The sequence below is a fragment of the Podarcis cretensis genome (assembly GCF_951804945.1).
Source record: "Podarcis cretensis genome assembly, chromosome: 12".
Lineage (NCBI taxonomy): Eukaryota > Metazoa > Chordata > Lepidosauria > Squamata > Lacertidae > Podarcis > Podarcis cretensis.
The window spans coordinates 56,076,034-56,092,943 of record NC_137181.1 but is presented as its reverse complement, the minus strand read 5'-3'; the positions used below and the strand labels follow the sequence as shown (position 1 = coordinate 56,092,943).

The 16,910-nt window shown below is 42.5% G+C and overlaps 1 protein-coding gene across 1 annotated transcript in view; it reads right to left on the bottom strand.

Annotated features, from left to right (window-relative positions):
• BMPER (BMP binding endothelial regulator) overlaps positions 1-16,910 on the bottom strand; it is a 174,269-nt gene that overhangs the window by 50,016 nt on the left and 107,343 nt on the right. The window contains exons 11-13 of the mRNA XM_079947587.1: positions 12,578-12,623; positions 7,540-7,869; positions 1,342-1,678 (exon numbers count right to left, since the gene is read on the bottom strand). Of these exons, the coding sequence (XP_079803713.1) occupies positions 1,342-1,678; positions 7,540-7,869; positions 12,578-12,623 (713 nt within the window). The remainder of the gene's footprint in view (positions 1-1,341; positions 1,679-7,539; positions 7,870-12,577; positions 12,624-16,910) is intronic.

Genomic DNA, 16,910 nt, shown 5'->3' with positions numbered 1-16,910 from the left:
TGTCCTCATAGTTTGGATGAAGAAATGTGTTAACATTTCCATGGACTTAGATGAACCTAGATTTGATTTTCCCTTTGTCATCCTAGCAGATAAAGCTAACCTCAGAAAAGTATTTTTCATGGTTTATACTCAAATGAGCAAATTATGCTATTAGCACAACCACACTAAGCAGATCTGTTTTAAATGCTCACAGGGCAAGCTTGTGAATAGCAACTTGTCTGGTCCCCTCTGGTAAGTAAGAATCCCAGCTAGGTGATCATTCAGGCAAGCCGCTATAAATTATCCATTATCATTTGAAACCATTTTCATTTATAAACCTTCACCATCAATGACCATTAAATCCTTTTTTCCACCTATCAGAATGCATAGCAACGTTTTCTTGCTGTGAAGGCACAAATCCCTTTAGAAAATATATTGTGAACCTTTCAAAAGGATACTGTTTAGCTTTGAATGGCCTTACAGAACAAACAAAATGTTTGAGAGAAATATCAACCAAGCTTTCTACCTCTTTTATGTCATTTGGGGTTGAGTTTTGTTACTTTACCTTTAATAGGCAGTGTCAATTAGTTTCCTTGACAATGATGACTAAAAAGGTAAAGGTACCCCTGCCCGTACGGGCCAGTCTTGACAGACTCTGGGGTTGTGCGCCCATCTCACTCAAGAGGCCAGGGGCCAGCGCTGTCCGGAGACACTTCCGGGTCACGTGGCCAGCGTGACATCGCTGCTCTGGCGAGCCAGAGCCGCACACGGAAACGCCGTTTACCTTCCCGCTGGTAAGCGGTCCCTATTTATCTACTTGCACCCGGAGGTGCTTTCGAACTGCTAGGTTGGCAGGCGCTGGGACCGAGCAGCGGGAGCGCACCCCACCGCAGGGATTCGAACCGCCGACCTTTCGATCGGCAAGCCCTAGGCACTGAGGCTTTAACCCACAGCGCCACCTGCGTCCCGCCTGACAATGATGACTACTCCTTGCTATTAACCTCTTAATAGCATACTAGCCAATATCCAGTGTGAGCTTCCTCAGAGCAAATTGACTGTTGCTTAATGGCAAGTTTATTTATTTCCTACTTTGCTAAGCAAAGGTATTTTGGGGTTGGCAGTCTTGGCTAACTTATTTGCATGGCTGCAATTTCAGTCCCATATACCTCAACAGTATTTCAAAACTGGCATGAGGAGAATACATTTTGGCCCACTGTGGACTGAAATTACCACTCTTTTGCTTTAAGGTGTCTTACATAGCATAGCTACCATTCTTTACTAACTACTTGTGTAACCCCGTCCCCTCAACCTCTTTTTCATTTCCAGTGGATTTTCAGCAGGTTCCTGCTTTGCTAAGCTTACCGATAAAACGTAGTGTAGTCCACAGTTGAGTGGCACGTCTGAAAATCCCATGCTTTGAGTTTCTGGCATTCCCGATGGGCGCGGAGTTTTACTCTCACTGTTCCTTGGCACAGTTCTGGAAACTGTTTCTTTGGAGGGCGAGTACAGAATTCATTTGACTCCACACGCCACGACTCGGCAAAGTCATCCACATCAAACTTGAAATTCCCATCGCCTCCGATCAGGTCATCTCTCTTGTGTCCATTGTAGTTGCCACATAGACCACAGAGCCTGCCCTTAAGATGTGGTGGAGCCATGACTTCCACAAAGCTGTCTCCATCCCAAGAGATTTCCAAGCCTAAAAAAGAAAGCAAGAAGGAAAGAAGCTAACCTGTATCAGTGTATATACAGTATGTGAACATGTGAACATTATATATTGAACTGGAACACTGGTCTATCAAGCCTAGCACTGGCTACTCTGGAGAGCACCAGTTTGGAGGATTTCTAGTCTGAGATCTTTTAAACTGGAAATGACAGGGCCTGAAACTGGGACCTAATTCCTTCAAAGCATATGTTCTGCCATGGAGTCATGGCTCCTCCTACACACACCATAAGGCAGGTTAAAAAGTGAGAACCAGCTGCCCCCCCCCCCCAAAAGAAGGCATACGAAACACTCCCTGCTCATGTGCATTTAATGTGTGTATTCAGCCATGCAGGCTTGTCAATGTTAATATTAATTAATTAATTAATTAATTAATTAATTGGGGGGTGGGAAGAGGTTGCCATTTGACTCTGGCAAGCCCACCAGCCATTGCACCCAATGTGGTTTGACCATACGTGATTTTGGCTTTACGCACAATCCCTGGAACGTAAGCCTCACATAAGTTGCGGGCTTCCTGTAGTCAAAAATTGACTGTTTCTGATATATAGCTATTGTGTGTTGCTCAGTTTAGAGGCAAGTCTCCTACTTGCCTCTTCAAAGCGTCACCTGCTCAGACATCTCAGCCTCTGCTATATCCTTAACACTTGCAGGCATGACAGCTAATTCTGGGTCTGCATACACAAAAGAATGATGCGGAAGAATAGGCGGTGTTTGAATTTAATTTTTGATGTCTCTTTTTATTCTGAATGGATGAGTTCTCCATTCATAGAATCACTGAATTGTACAGCTGGAAGGCACCCCTAGGGGAATCAAGTCCAACGTTCTGTAATGCAGGAATCTCTTGGATAGGAATTAGGATATAAAATAACTAGTCAAATTCGAAGGCAAAAAGTGCAACACCTGTCCCATTTGGAGATATACAGAATAGGACGTTTTTTTACTGTCTTTAGGAGGTTTCCACAAATTCTGCTTAACCAGCTTGTGCCTTATTTTCTCAGCTTGGCTCCTTTTGGAAATTTCACCAGGGCCCCCAAGCACCTTAATCCAGCATTGCTCCTGGATTAATGTGTGGATTGAAATGCAGGTACTATTTGGATTTCACACTGGTCAAATTATGTGATGAAATTCTCAGCTCAAATTTGTAGCAAAAGTTATATTAAAATGTCTATTTTAGGGAGGGAGTGTGATTAAACATTGAGAGAAAATATTATTTCATTTTAAAAAAACAAAAACAAATAAACGCAAAATCAGAACAGAAAATAGTAAAGGTAAAGGGACCCCTGACCATTAGGTCCAGTCATGGCCAGCTCTGGGGTTGCGACACTCATCTCGCTTTATTGGCCGAGGGAGCCGGCGTACAGCTTCTGGGTCATGTGGCCAGCATGACTAAGCTGCTTCTGGCGAACCAGAGCAGTGCATGGAAACACCGTTTACCTTCCCACCGGAGCGGTACCTATTGATCTACTTGCACTTTGACGTGCTTTCAAACTGCTAGGTTGGCAGGAGCAGGGACTGAGCAACAGGAGCTCACCCCGTTGTGGGGATTCGAACCGCCGACCTTCTGATCAGCAAGTCCTAGGCTCTGTGCCACAGCGCCACCCACATCCCGGACAGAACATACATATGCATAAATCTGGGCAAAACTGGTTCAGAAGGGAAATAAGCTAGTTTTTCAAAAAAGATCTGGGAAACACCTGTGCCTGACACCCTGAAATATTTCACAGTGCTTTTCTTAACATATGAACTCAAAATGGTTTGAACGTGCCAACATGTTTTATACTGAGGCAGACTTTCGATCTATCTATCCCAGTATTGCAACATCCCAGTCTAAGCATGTGTGCTCTTGTGCGGCCGCTAATATCAGGAGCAAAGTATTAGACGTGGAATTCACTGTGAAGAATATGAGCCCTTTTAGTTAAAGGGGAAATTATCTGGATAGTAATATGCTTCAATTACACACTACTGAGTGAACCATTACACGCCATGTTTGCCCAATCTCTGCCAAAACCAAGACAATGATGCTTGCTGTAGTTGACTGAGCTGAGAGAAGAGACAACCGGAATAACAAGAGAATCACATTTTAGTCAATTTAAAGCATCCAGAATGGTTCTCAGGAATTCAGTGGAATTTCATAACTCAGCTGGCAGTGAAGAGAGACACTCAAGATGCTTTTAATTAGAGCTTATGAATAATGCTCCTCTTGTGAGCATTCCACAGACAGCCACAAACATTCTTCCCCCCCATCTTGCAACTCTGATGAACAAGCCCAGAGCTGAGGCTTTATTTTGTAGGGGACAAAGAAGCAGGTGTATGAGTTCTTGGCTCAGCAAGATATGCTGTGATAGCCTTTAAATGCTTTCTAGATGTTGACTGTGCTTCACGTCAATCCTTTGATTAAAGGAGGCAATATAAATGATCAACCGTGGAAGGCCAGGGTATGGGAAGCAGGATATCTCCCATGTTGTTGTTGTTTAGTCGTTTAGTCGTGTCCGACTCTTCATGACCCCATGGACCAGAGCACGCCAGGCACTCCTGTCTTCCACTGCCTCCCGCAGTTTGGTCATACTCATGCTGGTAGCTTCGAGAACACTGTCCAACCATCTCGTCCTGTGTCGTCCCCTTCTCCTTGTGCCCTCCATCTTTCCCAACATCAGGGTCTTTTCCAGGGAGTCTTCTCTTCTCATGAGGTGGCCAAAGTACTGGAATCTCAGCTTCAGGATCTGTCCTTCCAGTGAGCACTCAGGGCTGATTTCCTTCAGAATGATCTTCTTGCAGTCCATGGGACTCTCAAGAGTCTTCTCCAACACCAGAATTCAAAAGCATCAATTCTTCCGCGATCAGCCTTCTTTATGGTCCAGCTCTCACTTCCATACATCACGACTGGGAAAACCATAGCTTTCACTATATGGAACTTTGTTGGCAAGGTGATGTCTCTGCTATACATCTTTTTTTATCTGTCATACATCTTTTTAAAAAGCACTTAGAGACGTGCATGTGGCATAATTTATGGGGGAGAGGAATGAGGTGATGTTTAACCATTTCCCCACCTGCCACTTACCCCCAGCCATATCATATTCTACCAGGACTCCTAGATATGTTTGCTGCTGCTGTGAGAAGGGTTGTAGGTCAGTGGTCAAGCATTGCTTTGCATGCAGAAGCTCCCAGGTTTAATCCCTGGAATCTCCAGGTAAGGATGGGAGAGACAACCTGACTGGAACCCTGAAAAGCCACTGCCAGTCAGTATAGACATTACAGAGCAAGATGCTCTGTAATGGTCAGACACAGTATAAGGCAGCTTCCTATGTTCCTAAGGGGACGCAGGTGGCGCTTTGGGTTAAACCATAGAGCCTAGGACTTGCTGATCAGAATGTCGGTGGTTCGAATCCCCGCGACGGGGTGAGCTCCTGTTGCTCAGTCCCTGCTACTGCCAACCTAGCAGTTCGAAAGCACGTCAAAGTGCAAGTAGATGAATAGGTACCGCTCTGGCGGGAAGGTAAACGGCGTTTCCGTGCGCTGCTCTGGTTCGCCAGAAGAGGCTTAGTCATGCTGCCCACCGGCCCCCTCAGCCAAGAAAGCGAGATGAATGCCACAACCCCAGAGTCGGCCACGACTGGACCTAATGGGAAGGGGTCCCTTTACCTTTTTATATTTCCTAAGGGGGGGGGGGAGGAAGGAGAGGAAGGGATGAACAGGGGGTAGTTATCTATCTATCTATCTATCTATCTATCTATCTATCTATCTATCTATCATCTATCTATCATCTATCTATCTATCTATCTATCTATCTATCTATCATCATCATCTATCTATCATCTATCTATCTATCTATCTATCTATCTATCTATCTATCTATCTACCTATCATCGATTTTTTAAATACACCCCACTTTTTGTCAAGGAATTCAAAGCTGCTTTTGAATAATTCAATCCAGCCTCCTAGATCATGCAGAAAGTTGCCGCCTTAGTCTGGCAAGTAGGCACCACTTATGGGAAAGAAGCAGGCCGGATTATTTATAATCATAGAGTTGGAAGGAGCCTTGTAGATCAGCCTCCTTCCTTATGAGTAGATCTGCCCCCAAGCAGGCACTTCAGACTGCTTTTTGAAAAAGGAGGCTGGGATTGTTGTTCATGAACAGATGTTCTTTCAAACCATCTGGTGGGTGGAAATTTGGCCCACCAAATTCAAATTCATTTCAGTTTGACACCCATAAATTAAACTTTGAAAAATAAAAATAAAACTTATTCAATAAAACATAGTCAAGCATCTTGAAATTTTAGGATTCAGCAACCTCAGATTTCTGTGCCGTCCCATTTACCTGTTTTCTTTAAAGTAGCTACCAGATGTTATCCATTTCCCAATTAAATCATGCTTCAGGTTTGAACGATGCAAGATGCACATGCTCACAAAAGACTGAATCCAGTTGCAAAAGCAATTCATTTGGGCAGAAAGCAAACCCAGACAGATGTTACGCAAGAACACCGCACTTCAGGGAGGCAGCAAACAGCTTTCCTTGCACACTTGGGGTTCAATATCACACCAGTTTTTGGTTCAACAAGCAACTTTCATGCAGGCCATGTTGGCTGGTGAGTTTGCTAAAGCCTTCTGGATTTGTTTTGTTTTACTGAGTTTGTTTGAGTTGGATATGTCTTACTGAACTCATTCCCTACTCTACAAGCCCCTCTGGCACAGTGCTTGCTTATTCCTGATCTCTGCTTTTGCCGTAACTACAGCTGAGATCAGTTGTTTTCAAACTGTGTCCTGGGGCTGCTTCAGAAGCTTTTCGGGGCTGTGATGATAATCCTAAGGTTCCCTTGGCAAAGTTACTGTCATTTTATAAGAACCAAACTCCACAATGGCAAAGCAGTCAATTCTGTGTTTATTGCCCATGTTCATTAACTAGGCAATCAATACCCTGGAATCCCCAGTTTAAATGCCTGTAAGCCTTGACGCCAGGTGGAGGAGCGTCAAGTAGAAATTTTCTGATAATTCAAATTTATTTGATGGGGATGGGAAAGGGAAGCCTTGTGTTGGCAAAAGCTTCCCTGGTTCATTTTACACAAACTTTGCCTGTGCATTGGTTCATCAGATGTGGATAGACACTTTTGTCAGATCCTGATAAATTTTATTCTTTTTAAAAAGGTGAACCCAGGAAATTATCTGAGAATTTTTCCTGAGGCATGCATGAAGAGCAAAGCTTCATTCTTATGCTGATTCTGATGTTTTATGTAAGGATGGAAGATATTTTTTTTTTCCAAGTCTGCATTTTAAAGCCAACCAACCTAGTTTGCTGGCCTGAATTATATGTGCTTTGGAATACAGTAATCTATTGGATTTTGCATTTCTATGAATTCTATGATACTGTCAGTTTTTGAAAACACACACACAAATGATTATTTTATAGAAAAAATGTGCAAAAATGCTTATTTTAGGGGGAATGCACTGAAAACAAATTTATATTTTGGGGGAAGAATGCATGGAAAATGCATACTTTAGGGATCAATGTGTCCAATTTTAATATGATTTTTGTGCGTGGGTGAATTCCCCTCTCCATAAAAAATATCCAGAACAGGGACAGAGCAGACCTAAAACTGATCACATTCCAAACTGGCATGGAAGGGAAATGGGGAGATCCACTTGCTTTTGGTTTAAATTGTTTATTATTATTTTACTGTAGCTGCCCTGGGTGTTGCTTCTATACTGAAAGAATGGGATACAACTCTAATGTAACGTAATGTAAATACCGCCAGAGCTTATAGAGCCAAAACAAAACAAAAGCATACATGTCACCCTTGTGTTACAACTACGCCCTGAGAACCAGGGCACTCATGTAGCCCCACCTGCTTTGGTTGTCACTTTCAAGAGGTAGCCTTCCAAGTCAATGTGAAAGTGTGGCGTGTCGTAAGGTAGGGAGATCCGTGTCCCGTTCCACTTCACTGTGAGGTGCTGGTGGAGGCTGATGGTACTGCTGCCCAGCACAAGGTCTACAGATTTTGTCCAGGAGAAAGAGCGAGTCCGTCGGGCATCGTTCTTCACCAGCACCTGGAAGGGCGGGGTAGAGGAGGAGCAGTCTTTCGTCAAAACGTACTGACATGTTCCCTGAAAGTTAAATGTCCGTCCGTCAAAAGTGTTGTAGTGGGGGTCTCCAAATACAGTGCAAACTCCGGGCTCTGCAGGTGAGTGAAAAACAAAAGCACCATCAAGACCAAATTTTATGCTGGGAAAAGCAGGTATTAAATGAATGCAAACGGCCTTCCAACATTTTGGGCCACTTCGTAAACAATGTGACTGAGGCATATATCTAAAAAACGTGTGTGTTTGTGTGTGAATGAGACAAACACTTGGAAGAAAACATGAAAACCATGCATTTTCTTTCAAGGGTACACTCAATGAGAAACCGAGCACTGCTGTCATGAAATGGCCCTTAAGTCCTGGAATGAGATAGATTATCAGAACCCACAGTCTGTAGGATCCCCAGGATACTGTTGCAGCTGTAGAAAATGGTAAGTGGAGGTAGAATCCATGAATTGTATATTGCAGCTCTGGCAATATGTAGGACTGTTTGGAGGGGAGGTTTTCTCCCTCTTTCATAATCCTAGAATTTGAGTGTCGTCCAATGAATGGTAGAAGATTGAGGACTGACAACTAACACTATATACAGCATTCCATGTGTAGTTGGTTTCATCACAAAGGTAAAGGAGAAGTTCTGCATTGCCACATAATAAAGGAAAAGGCAAGCGGTGCTGTGCAATCTGGATTAAACATTGCTATTCTCTGGAAGAGAAGAAATTCAAGGCAATGGAATCTATTAAAGCCACAGCCCAACACAGAATTAAGTGCATTTGAAGATCCCACTGAAATAGATGGACTTTTAAGCATGCTTAATTCTGTACTGGATTGTAGCCTAGACTCTGAAATAATTACTGCCAGAACTGCTTTAAAAAATCAAAAACAATTTATGATGTCCCAAATGAACTGATTGTATGAATTGGAGCGGTGAAGAAATAATTCATAGGAAAGTCCTGGCTTTTGTTTGTCTGATACATTTAACACCAATGAATCACCATAATCAAATTACAAGTGACAGTCTCAAAATCAGAAAAATGGAAGCAACTGAATAGAACTGCTAAAAATTCAATAAGAAAAATCAACAGAAGCAGCACTGAAACCTCAACTCTTCTCAGTCTTTATTACTATACACTCGTACCTCAGAAGTTGAACAGAATCCATTCTGGAAATCCGTTCGACTTCCAAAATGTTTGGAAACCAAGGCGCGGATTCCAACTGGTTTCCAATTGCGCAGGTGCACCAAAAACAATAGCGGAAGCTGCGCAGGACGTTCGGCTTCCAAAACAAAACACATTCAAAAACCGGAACACCCGCTTCTGGTTTTCGATCGTTTGGGAGCCAGAATGTTCGATTCCCAAGGCGTTCTGGAGCCGAGGTACAACTGTATAGTTCTTTAGTATGGTTTCTGAGGGCACCTCTCCTCCTCTTCCTGATGTTGTTGCTCTGAGGGTTTCCTCTGGTCCTCCAGCTGGCCACACATTGAGTCTATCTGTCCTAGACATGAAGTGGGCTGAATTATCTCACACCTCACTGTGTGGCATCCTGTCCTGTGGACCTTTACAGCAAAAGGAAACTTCAGAGTGTAACCAAACTTTCATCAGGGTACGGATGGACAAAGGAATTGGGAAGAAGCAGTGCTTAATTTCAAGTGGAAATGATGATTAGGTCCCAATCTTTCTGGGTACAGCCTCTGGGGTCAGGAAGTCTTTCCCTTCATCCCTGGTGTGAAGTGTCTGTCTCCAGTTACTCAATGCTGAGTCTCACTGATTTAAAAGAGAGAGTGAATCACATGCTTAATTCTCTCCCCTTCAGATGAATGTGACTTTAAAATGCATGTGTTCAGTTTTGCTGTCAAAATATCTTCTGTGCTCCATTGACTTCACTAAACGAATACCCTTTTCCAGATTTACAAGGCATGGGGCCAAGCTGTATACCAACATATGCACCGACATGCAGTAAACGGCCATTTACTTCACATCCCCAGAACTCACAATCCCAAATCAAGATCATACAGTTTACTTGTCCCTGGACTTGGCAGTCTCAGTTTAGGAGCTCATGATGCGGTGAGTTGATACTCTAAATTACTTAGCTATTGGAAAGAGTTCTGAAGGATTCTTGGACTGTTTTCATGGTATCTAATAACCCAAATGCCACAACAGAAAAGAAAGAAATGACCATATTAGGAGGATGGCCCTCTTGCATGCGGGGAGAACTGGAATTCAAGACTCTCGCACAATCTGTGCAAAAGGCAGCGGGGGAAAGACAGGCCAGAACACCAGAAGAGTCAAGTTAATTCCAAAGTGTCCAGATGTAACAGACTCTTGAGGCAGGGCTTGCAGCTAATTTACAGCAGCCAAGGAAAATATTATATAAACCATAACTAAGAGGGATTTGGATGCTTTCTGAGTAAAACTATGACATTAAAAAACAGAATGGAGAGTAATTTGTTCACACATACATAACTCAACGGGACTTTGGCTTTTCAAAAACCAAAAATGAAACACAGGAGACAGTTGGCCAAAATGTGAATTAGGCTTCAGCATCAAAGCAAGCTGCAGCTCCTTAAATCAAATGGGGGCAAATATTAATTTGAAAGCTAGGAATATCACAGGCAGAATGAAGCTGAATTGCATTCCTCATGGTGTACAAAAACAACAACCCAGCAACGTGTCTCAACACATTTATACAGGGTGGCTCAAAAGTAGGTATACAGTTGAATCAGTGAAATTAATCACAACAGATTCTATGAGTACGCTTAACTGACACAAAACATAGTTGGAAAGAATAGTGGAGTCAGATAAAAGGATTACTTTTCTTTACTGATATTGTGAATGAGGACAGCGAACTTGAGTCAAGAACTTTTGGGATAGCTTCACACTTGGTGCACATGCAATGCCAGGAATAACTTATACAGTTGTACAAGTATCTTTAAACACCCATGTATGCATGTCTAGAGTGGCCAAGGCCCCCAGGAACATGTATCCGGAATTTGCATCCGGAAGATGCATATATGTTTTGTTCAATTGGGGTTTTGGCACAGATACGGCTCTGGTTGCCCTGTGTGATGACTTCTGTTGGGAGAGAGGCAAGGGAAACATTAATTCTCCTTGTGAGGCACAAGGTTATTAGAGGTATCTGCTACTAGACCACTAAAACTTAGATGGAAAAGAAAACTGAATAATAATAACTAATAATAATAATAGTCAACATAGTATTTTTTTGGTTTCTGGTGGGGTCTGCTGGCTGTAGTTGTTAGTTGTGTGCCATAGGTCAAGGGACCCATTTTCTTTAGGATCTGTTTTATTTAGGATCCAACTTCCTATTCACCCACCTTGCCTAAGGGCATAATCTGCATAAAACATTATATCTCCTTGTTGTTATTGCAAGTGCTACTTCCCCGAACCACAAGGCTTCTACAGAGAGAGGCAACCCACCATTCTGGAAAGGCCATTTTATTTTGGCACCTTCTCAGGCCTTGCTGACTTCCAAGAATAAGGAGAAGGAGAGTCTTCACCATTCCGTTAGATAAAAACTCAGTGGGAAAGTCGGCTATTGTGTTTTGAACCCTCCCACTGTCACTGGAAAAGCTTGTAGTGATTTCACTGGGCATCAGCACAGAAACACAAGGCGGTCCATTTTATTTCCCAACGCCTCAGATGAGTCACTTTCCCACAGCTACAAGTACAATTTGTTCCTAATGAAGCGACTGCACCACTTGGCATATCTCTGCTGTTATTTTACAATGATGTGCCCACTGCTTGGTGGCAAAGGCACATTGCCTCTGGTTTCTCACATGCTCAGGGCTCTTGTTTATATAATACACCAGGGAGCATCATGCAACAATTTAAGTTAATTGTTCTTAATTCAACCAAAATTACATACCACTGAGATTTAAAACATAGTTCTTTCAAAATTCAGTTAAAATATTTCAGAAAGAGCAACTCCTATACTCAGTGTTTAATCCCACTGACTTTCCATCTATAAATATTTTCATTATAGCCCAGGAAAACTACAAGCTGCATTAAATTATGTGGGAAATCATTCAGTGAAGTTTCTCTCATTATCATTCTGGTATTTTGCAATGATAAATTGCACTGTACACTGTTTAAATCTATGTCCAATTAATGGACTAGCTGTGATTGAAAGGATAGTCCGGGTGAATATTTTTAGAAATATTCACCTGCAGTAAATCAAGCTACTGTCAATCATAACCTATTTCCAGGGTGGTGTCCAAGGAATTCTTCCCTTTTCGATGTTTATGGGCTGTTCCCTTTTCCTTTTCTCTTTTGTATATTCTTCTGTACTCCAACATATTTCCCATACACCATATTTTGTTTTTACCAGCCTGTAAATTGTACCTCCGTGCTGCCTTATAAATCACGTTGGAGAGACTTAGCATTTAGCACTTGCTTTCTTTGGAGGAAGGAGACTATTGCCCTTTCCAATAATATACATTCACACCTTCGCAAATGAACCTGGGTCTCTCTCATTTCCCCAGGAATATTTTGAAACATCAAACCCCAATCCAAGAAGTTAAGAGTTATTGACTCCTAGTTCCAGACTATTTCTTCAGCGTCTGGGCTTGTTGTCAAGGGTTGTCTTTTGTGAGAAAGCAGACTACTTGCTAATCATCTGGCTACGGTAGCTGTGAAACCAAGGAACTGGTGTCAACCTCTGGCTCAGTAAGGCTAGGCAAGAATCTCCCAGTAATGGCAAATGGACTAGGCCAGGAGTAACACTCAAGATAGCAGTTGTGTGTGAAGATTTTAAAAAACTCGTTGAAAAAATGTGAAGAATGAACTTACTCACTTTCAGTGCAAATGGGACAGCATCCTTTTCGGTTGAGGATCTTTCCCTAAATGGGATAAATATAAACAATATTTAATGGCGGGGGGAAGACATTTGGAGCAATGGTCACAGTTTGAAAGTATAGGAAAATGTGGAAAGCAATTCAAAACTTCCCTTCTGCAGCTATGTATCTGTATACAAATCTGCAACCAATCTACTATATATTTTGGAAAGCCCATTTGTTTGTTGTTGTTCTCTATAAGCTTAGACACCTCTCAAGGTAATGTCTCCAAACTTGGCATGAGGCTTCTCAAGGAGAGGGTTGATGTTTGGGTGTGAGGACCATTTTGAATCAAGATGAAAATGTGGCTGTGATGTGACTATACCCATATTTTGGCATAGGTTTGTCAAGATAATTGTTAATTTCAAGATATTGTTGCCAAACCCAGCACAGGATTTCCTGAGATGGGGGTGGCAGACTTTGTCACTGTTTGGCTGCCGGGTGCCATTCTGGATCAAGAAGGAAGACTGAAAGATCACTTTGGCACAACTTCACACATTTCTTGAGACAGATTCAGCCTCCTTTCAAGATATCAGTGCCAAACTCAGAGCGAAGGTTCTTGAGTTGGAACGGTGGTCTTTGTTGTTGTTGAAACTACAGGAGCCATTTTGAATCAAGATGGCAGACACTGAAATGTAACTTTGGCATGACTTCACCCAAAGGTTCAACTGCCACTCAAGATATTGTTACCAAACTCAGGACAAGGGTTCCCAAGGTGGGGGTCCTGACCGACATTTGGATGTCAAGTTGACAGACCAAAACATGAGTTTGGTGTGACTTCATCTGATTTTTGGCACAATGGGCCCAAATTCACAAATTACACTATCCATTTTAAAAACACAGTTTATTTTTTGCTTTCTAAAAGGTCATGTCTATTCCTGCACTTTTTTTGGGGGGGGTGCACTTGGTGATCCTCATTTTCACTTCCAAACCTACAATTCTATGGTTCTATTGTTTTCATAATGTCAGTTAACATCATGCTCATATATATAAATATCAGCTAAGACTATAGTTGCTCCCATATTGGGGTAGTAGAAGCAAAAATAAACTTGGTTAGTATTAAAAATAATAATAATTTAAAAATACTCAATGAAGTATATTCAGATTATTATATACCATACATATTAGGGGCATATTAGTTGCATTGACACATGTTTCTTTAGCATTCAGCATTCAACTAGTGAACAATTTACACAGGCTTCAAGGTAACACAGAAGAAAAGCAATGTTAAACACTTCTGCAAAGAAAAATGGTAAAGGGAAAGACAGACACCCCAAAGAGGCACATTGACTATTGGTGCTTATCTAAAACATACTCCATGATTGTCACTTAAAAGAAGCAAAATTGGAATCAATAGCAACAATGTTCCAGAACTTCCTCCAGCCACCACCAAGTCACGACAGGTTGAAGGTGTCTTGAGGTCTATGGAGCACTTCAAGCGTGCTGAAGAAATTGGCAGGTAAAGAAAGTCTATTTGAAGCTGGCTTGCACATTCTTACTATACAGTGATACCTCAGATTACATATGCTTCAGGTTACAGATTCCGCTAACCCAGAAATATTACCTCAGGTGAAGAACTTAGCTTCAGGATGAGAACAGAAATTGTGCTCCGGCGGTGCAGCAGCAGTGGGAGGCCCCATTAGCTAAAGTCGTGCTTCGGGTTAAGAACAGTTTCAGGTTAAGTACGGACCTCCGGAACGAATTAAGTACTTAACCTGAGGTACCACTGTAGTGGGTCAGTGCTTTGTGATACCTATAGAAGAATATCTATAGAAGAACAGTAGTGAAGGCCTGGTCAAGCTGGTGTGATATAAACAAAGCTTTTTCCACAATCAAAGCTCTAGCTGTAAGGCTATGTGGAGTGTTGCATGCCTTATGCTTGCAGGTAAAAACAGAGCAAATGGTGGAAATTGCAAATCGCGCCATGATCCAACGCTGACAGGTTGAAATTTGAAGTGCAATAAGAAAGACCATGGAGAGTTGGAAGAATTTGGAAGTCACAAAAGAAGTGTGGGGAGGTCTAAAGACCAATGGGGGATATTGAAGTTTGATGATTAGAATGTTGGGGGGAAAGGGGAAAGATCATAGAGCGAGAGGGAGACTCACTCAGACACATACGAAGACTTTTTAACGCAGGTATTTTGCCACATGGGGTCACCAGCCAATTTCTGCAAGCACAGGGGACTGAAGCTTCTACCATCAGGAGAGAAATTGGAGTTTTGGTTTCAGGCAGCCATTTTTGAATGGTAACAATATCCCCTGTTGTAGCAAAAGTCTTGTAGCAATTGCTTCCAATTGTTGAATGGAAGCCTCGTGAGCATTTCCTTCACTTTTTATTTTTTTAAAAACTAACAAACCTGAGTTGTATCATTTCTTTTTGTGTGGTCTGGATTCTGTGTCAGTGCTTATAGTGAAACAGATGGAACTTGACCACCTTAATTGAAGCTAAGTCACTACCTGGATCCAATTTGCCTATAATGTCTTTCAAAAGCTGATGTTTCAGACTCTAATCCAGAAAGGGGGGAAGAGAACCTAACTCCATCACCAGAGGCTGTGAACACACTATACCTTCAGTGGCGTAGCATGGGTTGTCAGCATCCGGGGCAAGGCAAGTAATTTGTGCCCCCTAACCCGTGGATTTGCGCCCCCTAACCCGTGGATTTGCGCCCCCTAACCCCCAGATGTTGCGCCCGGTGCGGCTGGCCCCCCCTGCACCCCCCACGCTACGCCACTGTATACCTTTAAAGCAAATTTGAAGCACATTTCCCCCCCTCAAAGAATTCTGGGCAAGGTAGTTTACCCTTCACAGAATTACAATTCCCAGGCAACCCTGAAGAAACTACAGTGCCCAGAATTCTTTGACAAGATAAATGTGCTTTAAAATTGGAGTAAACAGAGCTCTGTTACTTGCAGTTTCAGTGTATGTTTTGAGGATAGAAGACGTTTTCCTGTACTCCTGGCTTAGTGGAGAGTCAAGTGCCATTTTAATCTCATCTGAATGTGTAAATTATTCCTGCGTTTTGAATAAAGACAAAGCTCAGTTCTTTATTTGATATGCTGAAGAGGCCAAACCTTTGCAACAACTTCTGGCAGGAGTAGCAGCGGCTAAAATTTAAAAAAACCTACATATGTGGTATGGTGGATTTTTGTTTTTGTTTTTTAATCTCCAGTAAAAATCTTTATTAAAAAAAGTAGCTTAATTAATTTGATTGGAATTAGCTTGAATGGAGAATATTCAAAGCGCTCCTTTGTGTGTCTCCAAGGGCTTGGGCAGGTCCAGTGGGATTTTTGACTTTTTTTCTTTATAAAGCAGGCTCCTTGAGCCATACCTAAAAAGGCTTCTCAAAACTACCTTGGTTTTACAAGTGATTCACCATGTGGCTTAAGCAACAAAAGGCCAAAGCCCCTCTGGGTGCATGGAACTAGTTGTGCTGATCTTTGGATCCCAGCCTATGAGTCTAATTAAGAAGTCAAACTTTGGTGGCTGGATGACTGTGCATGAAGTCCAAACCTGAGGTAGCAATTTGTTTTGCTCCAACAAGTCATAATCAGTAAGTCAAGAACAACCACTTGCTACATATTGTGGTTTGCTGAGAACTACACAAAACAGCAGAATCTTAAAAAGTAGAGACATCACCTTGCCGACAAAGGTCCGTATAGTTAAAGCCATGGTTTTCCCAGTAGTGATGTATGGAAGTGAAAGCTGGACCATAAAGAAGGCTGATCGCCAAAGAATTGATGCTTTTGAATTCTGGTGCTGGAGGAGACTCTTGAGAGTCCCATGGACTGCAAGAAGATCAAACCTATCCATTCTTAAGGAAATCAGCCCTGAGTGCTCACTGGAAGGACAGATCCTGAAGCTGAGGCTCCAATACTTTGGCCACCTCATGAGAAGAGAAGACTCCCTGGAAAAGACCCTGATGTTGGGAAAGATGGAGGGCACAAGGAGAAGGGGACGGCAGAGGACGAGATGGTTGGATAGTGTTCTCGAAGCTACCAGCTTGAGTTTGATGAAACTGCGGGAGGCAGTGAAAGACAGAAGTGCCTGGCGTGCTGTGGTCCAGGGAGTCATGAAGAGTCAGACACGACTAAACGACTAAACAACAACACAAAACAGAACCCTTGATTTGGGCATAATACTAAGTCGGAGAGCATGATCTCTTTTCTCCACGCACAAGTGGGAAGGAATGAAGCAATCCAGAAGGACACAACCAGGGTTAGCCAGGTGGCGTGGGGACGCAGGTGGCGCTGTGGGTTAAAGCCTCAGCGCCTAGGACTTGCCGATCGAAAGGT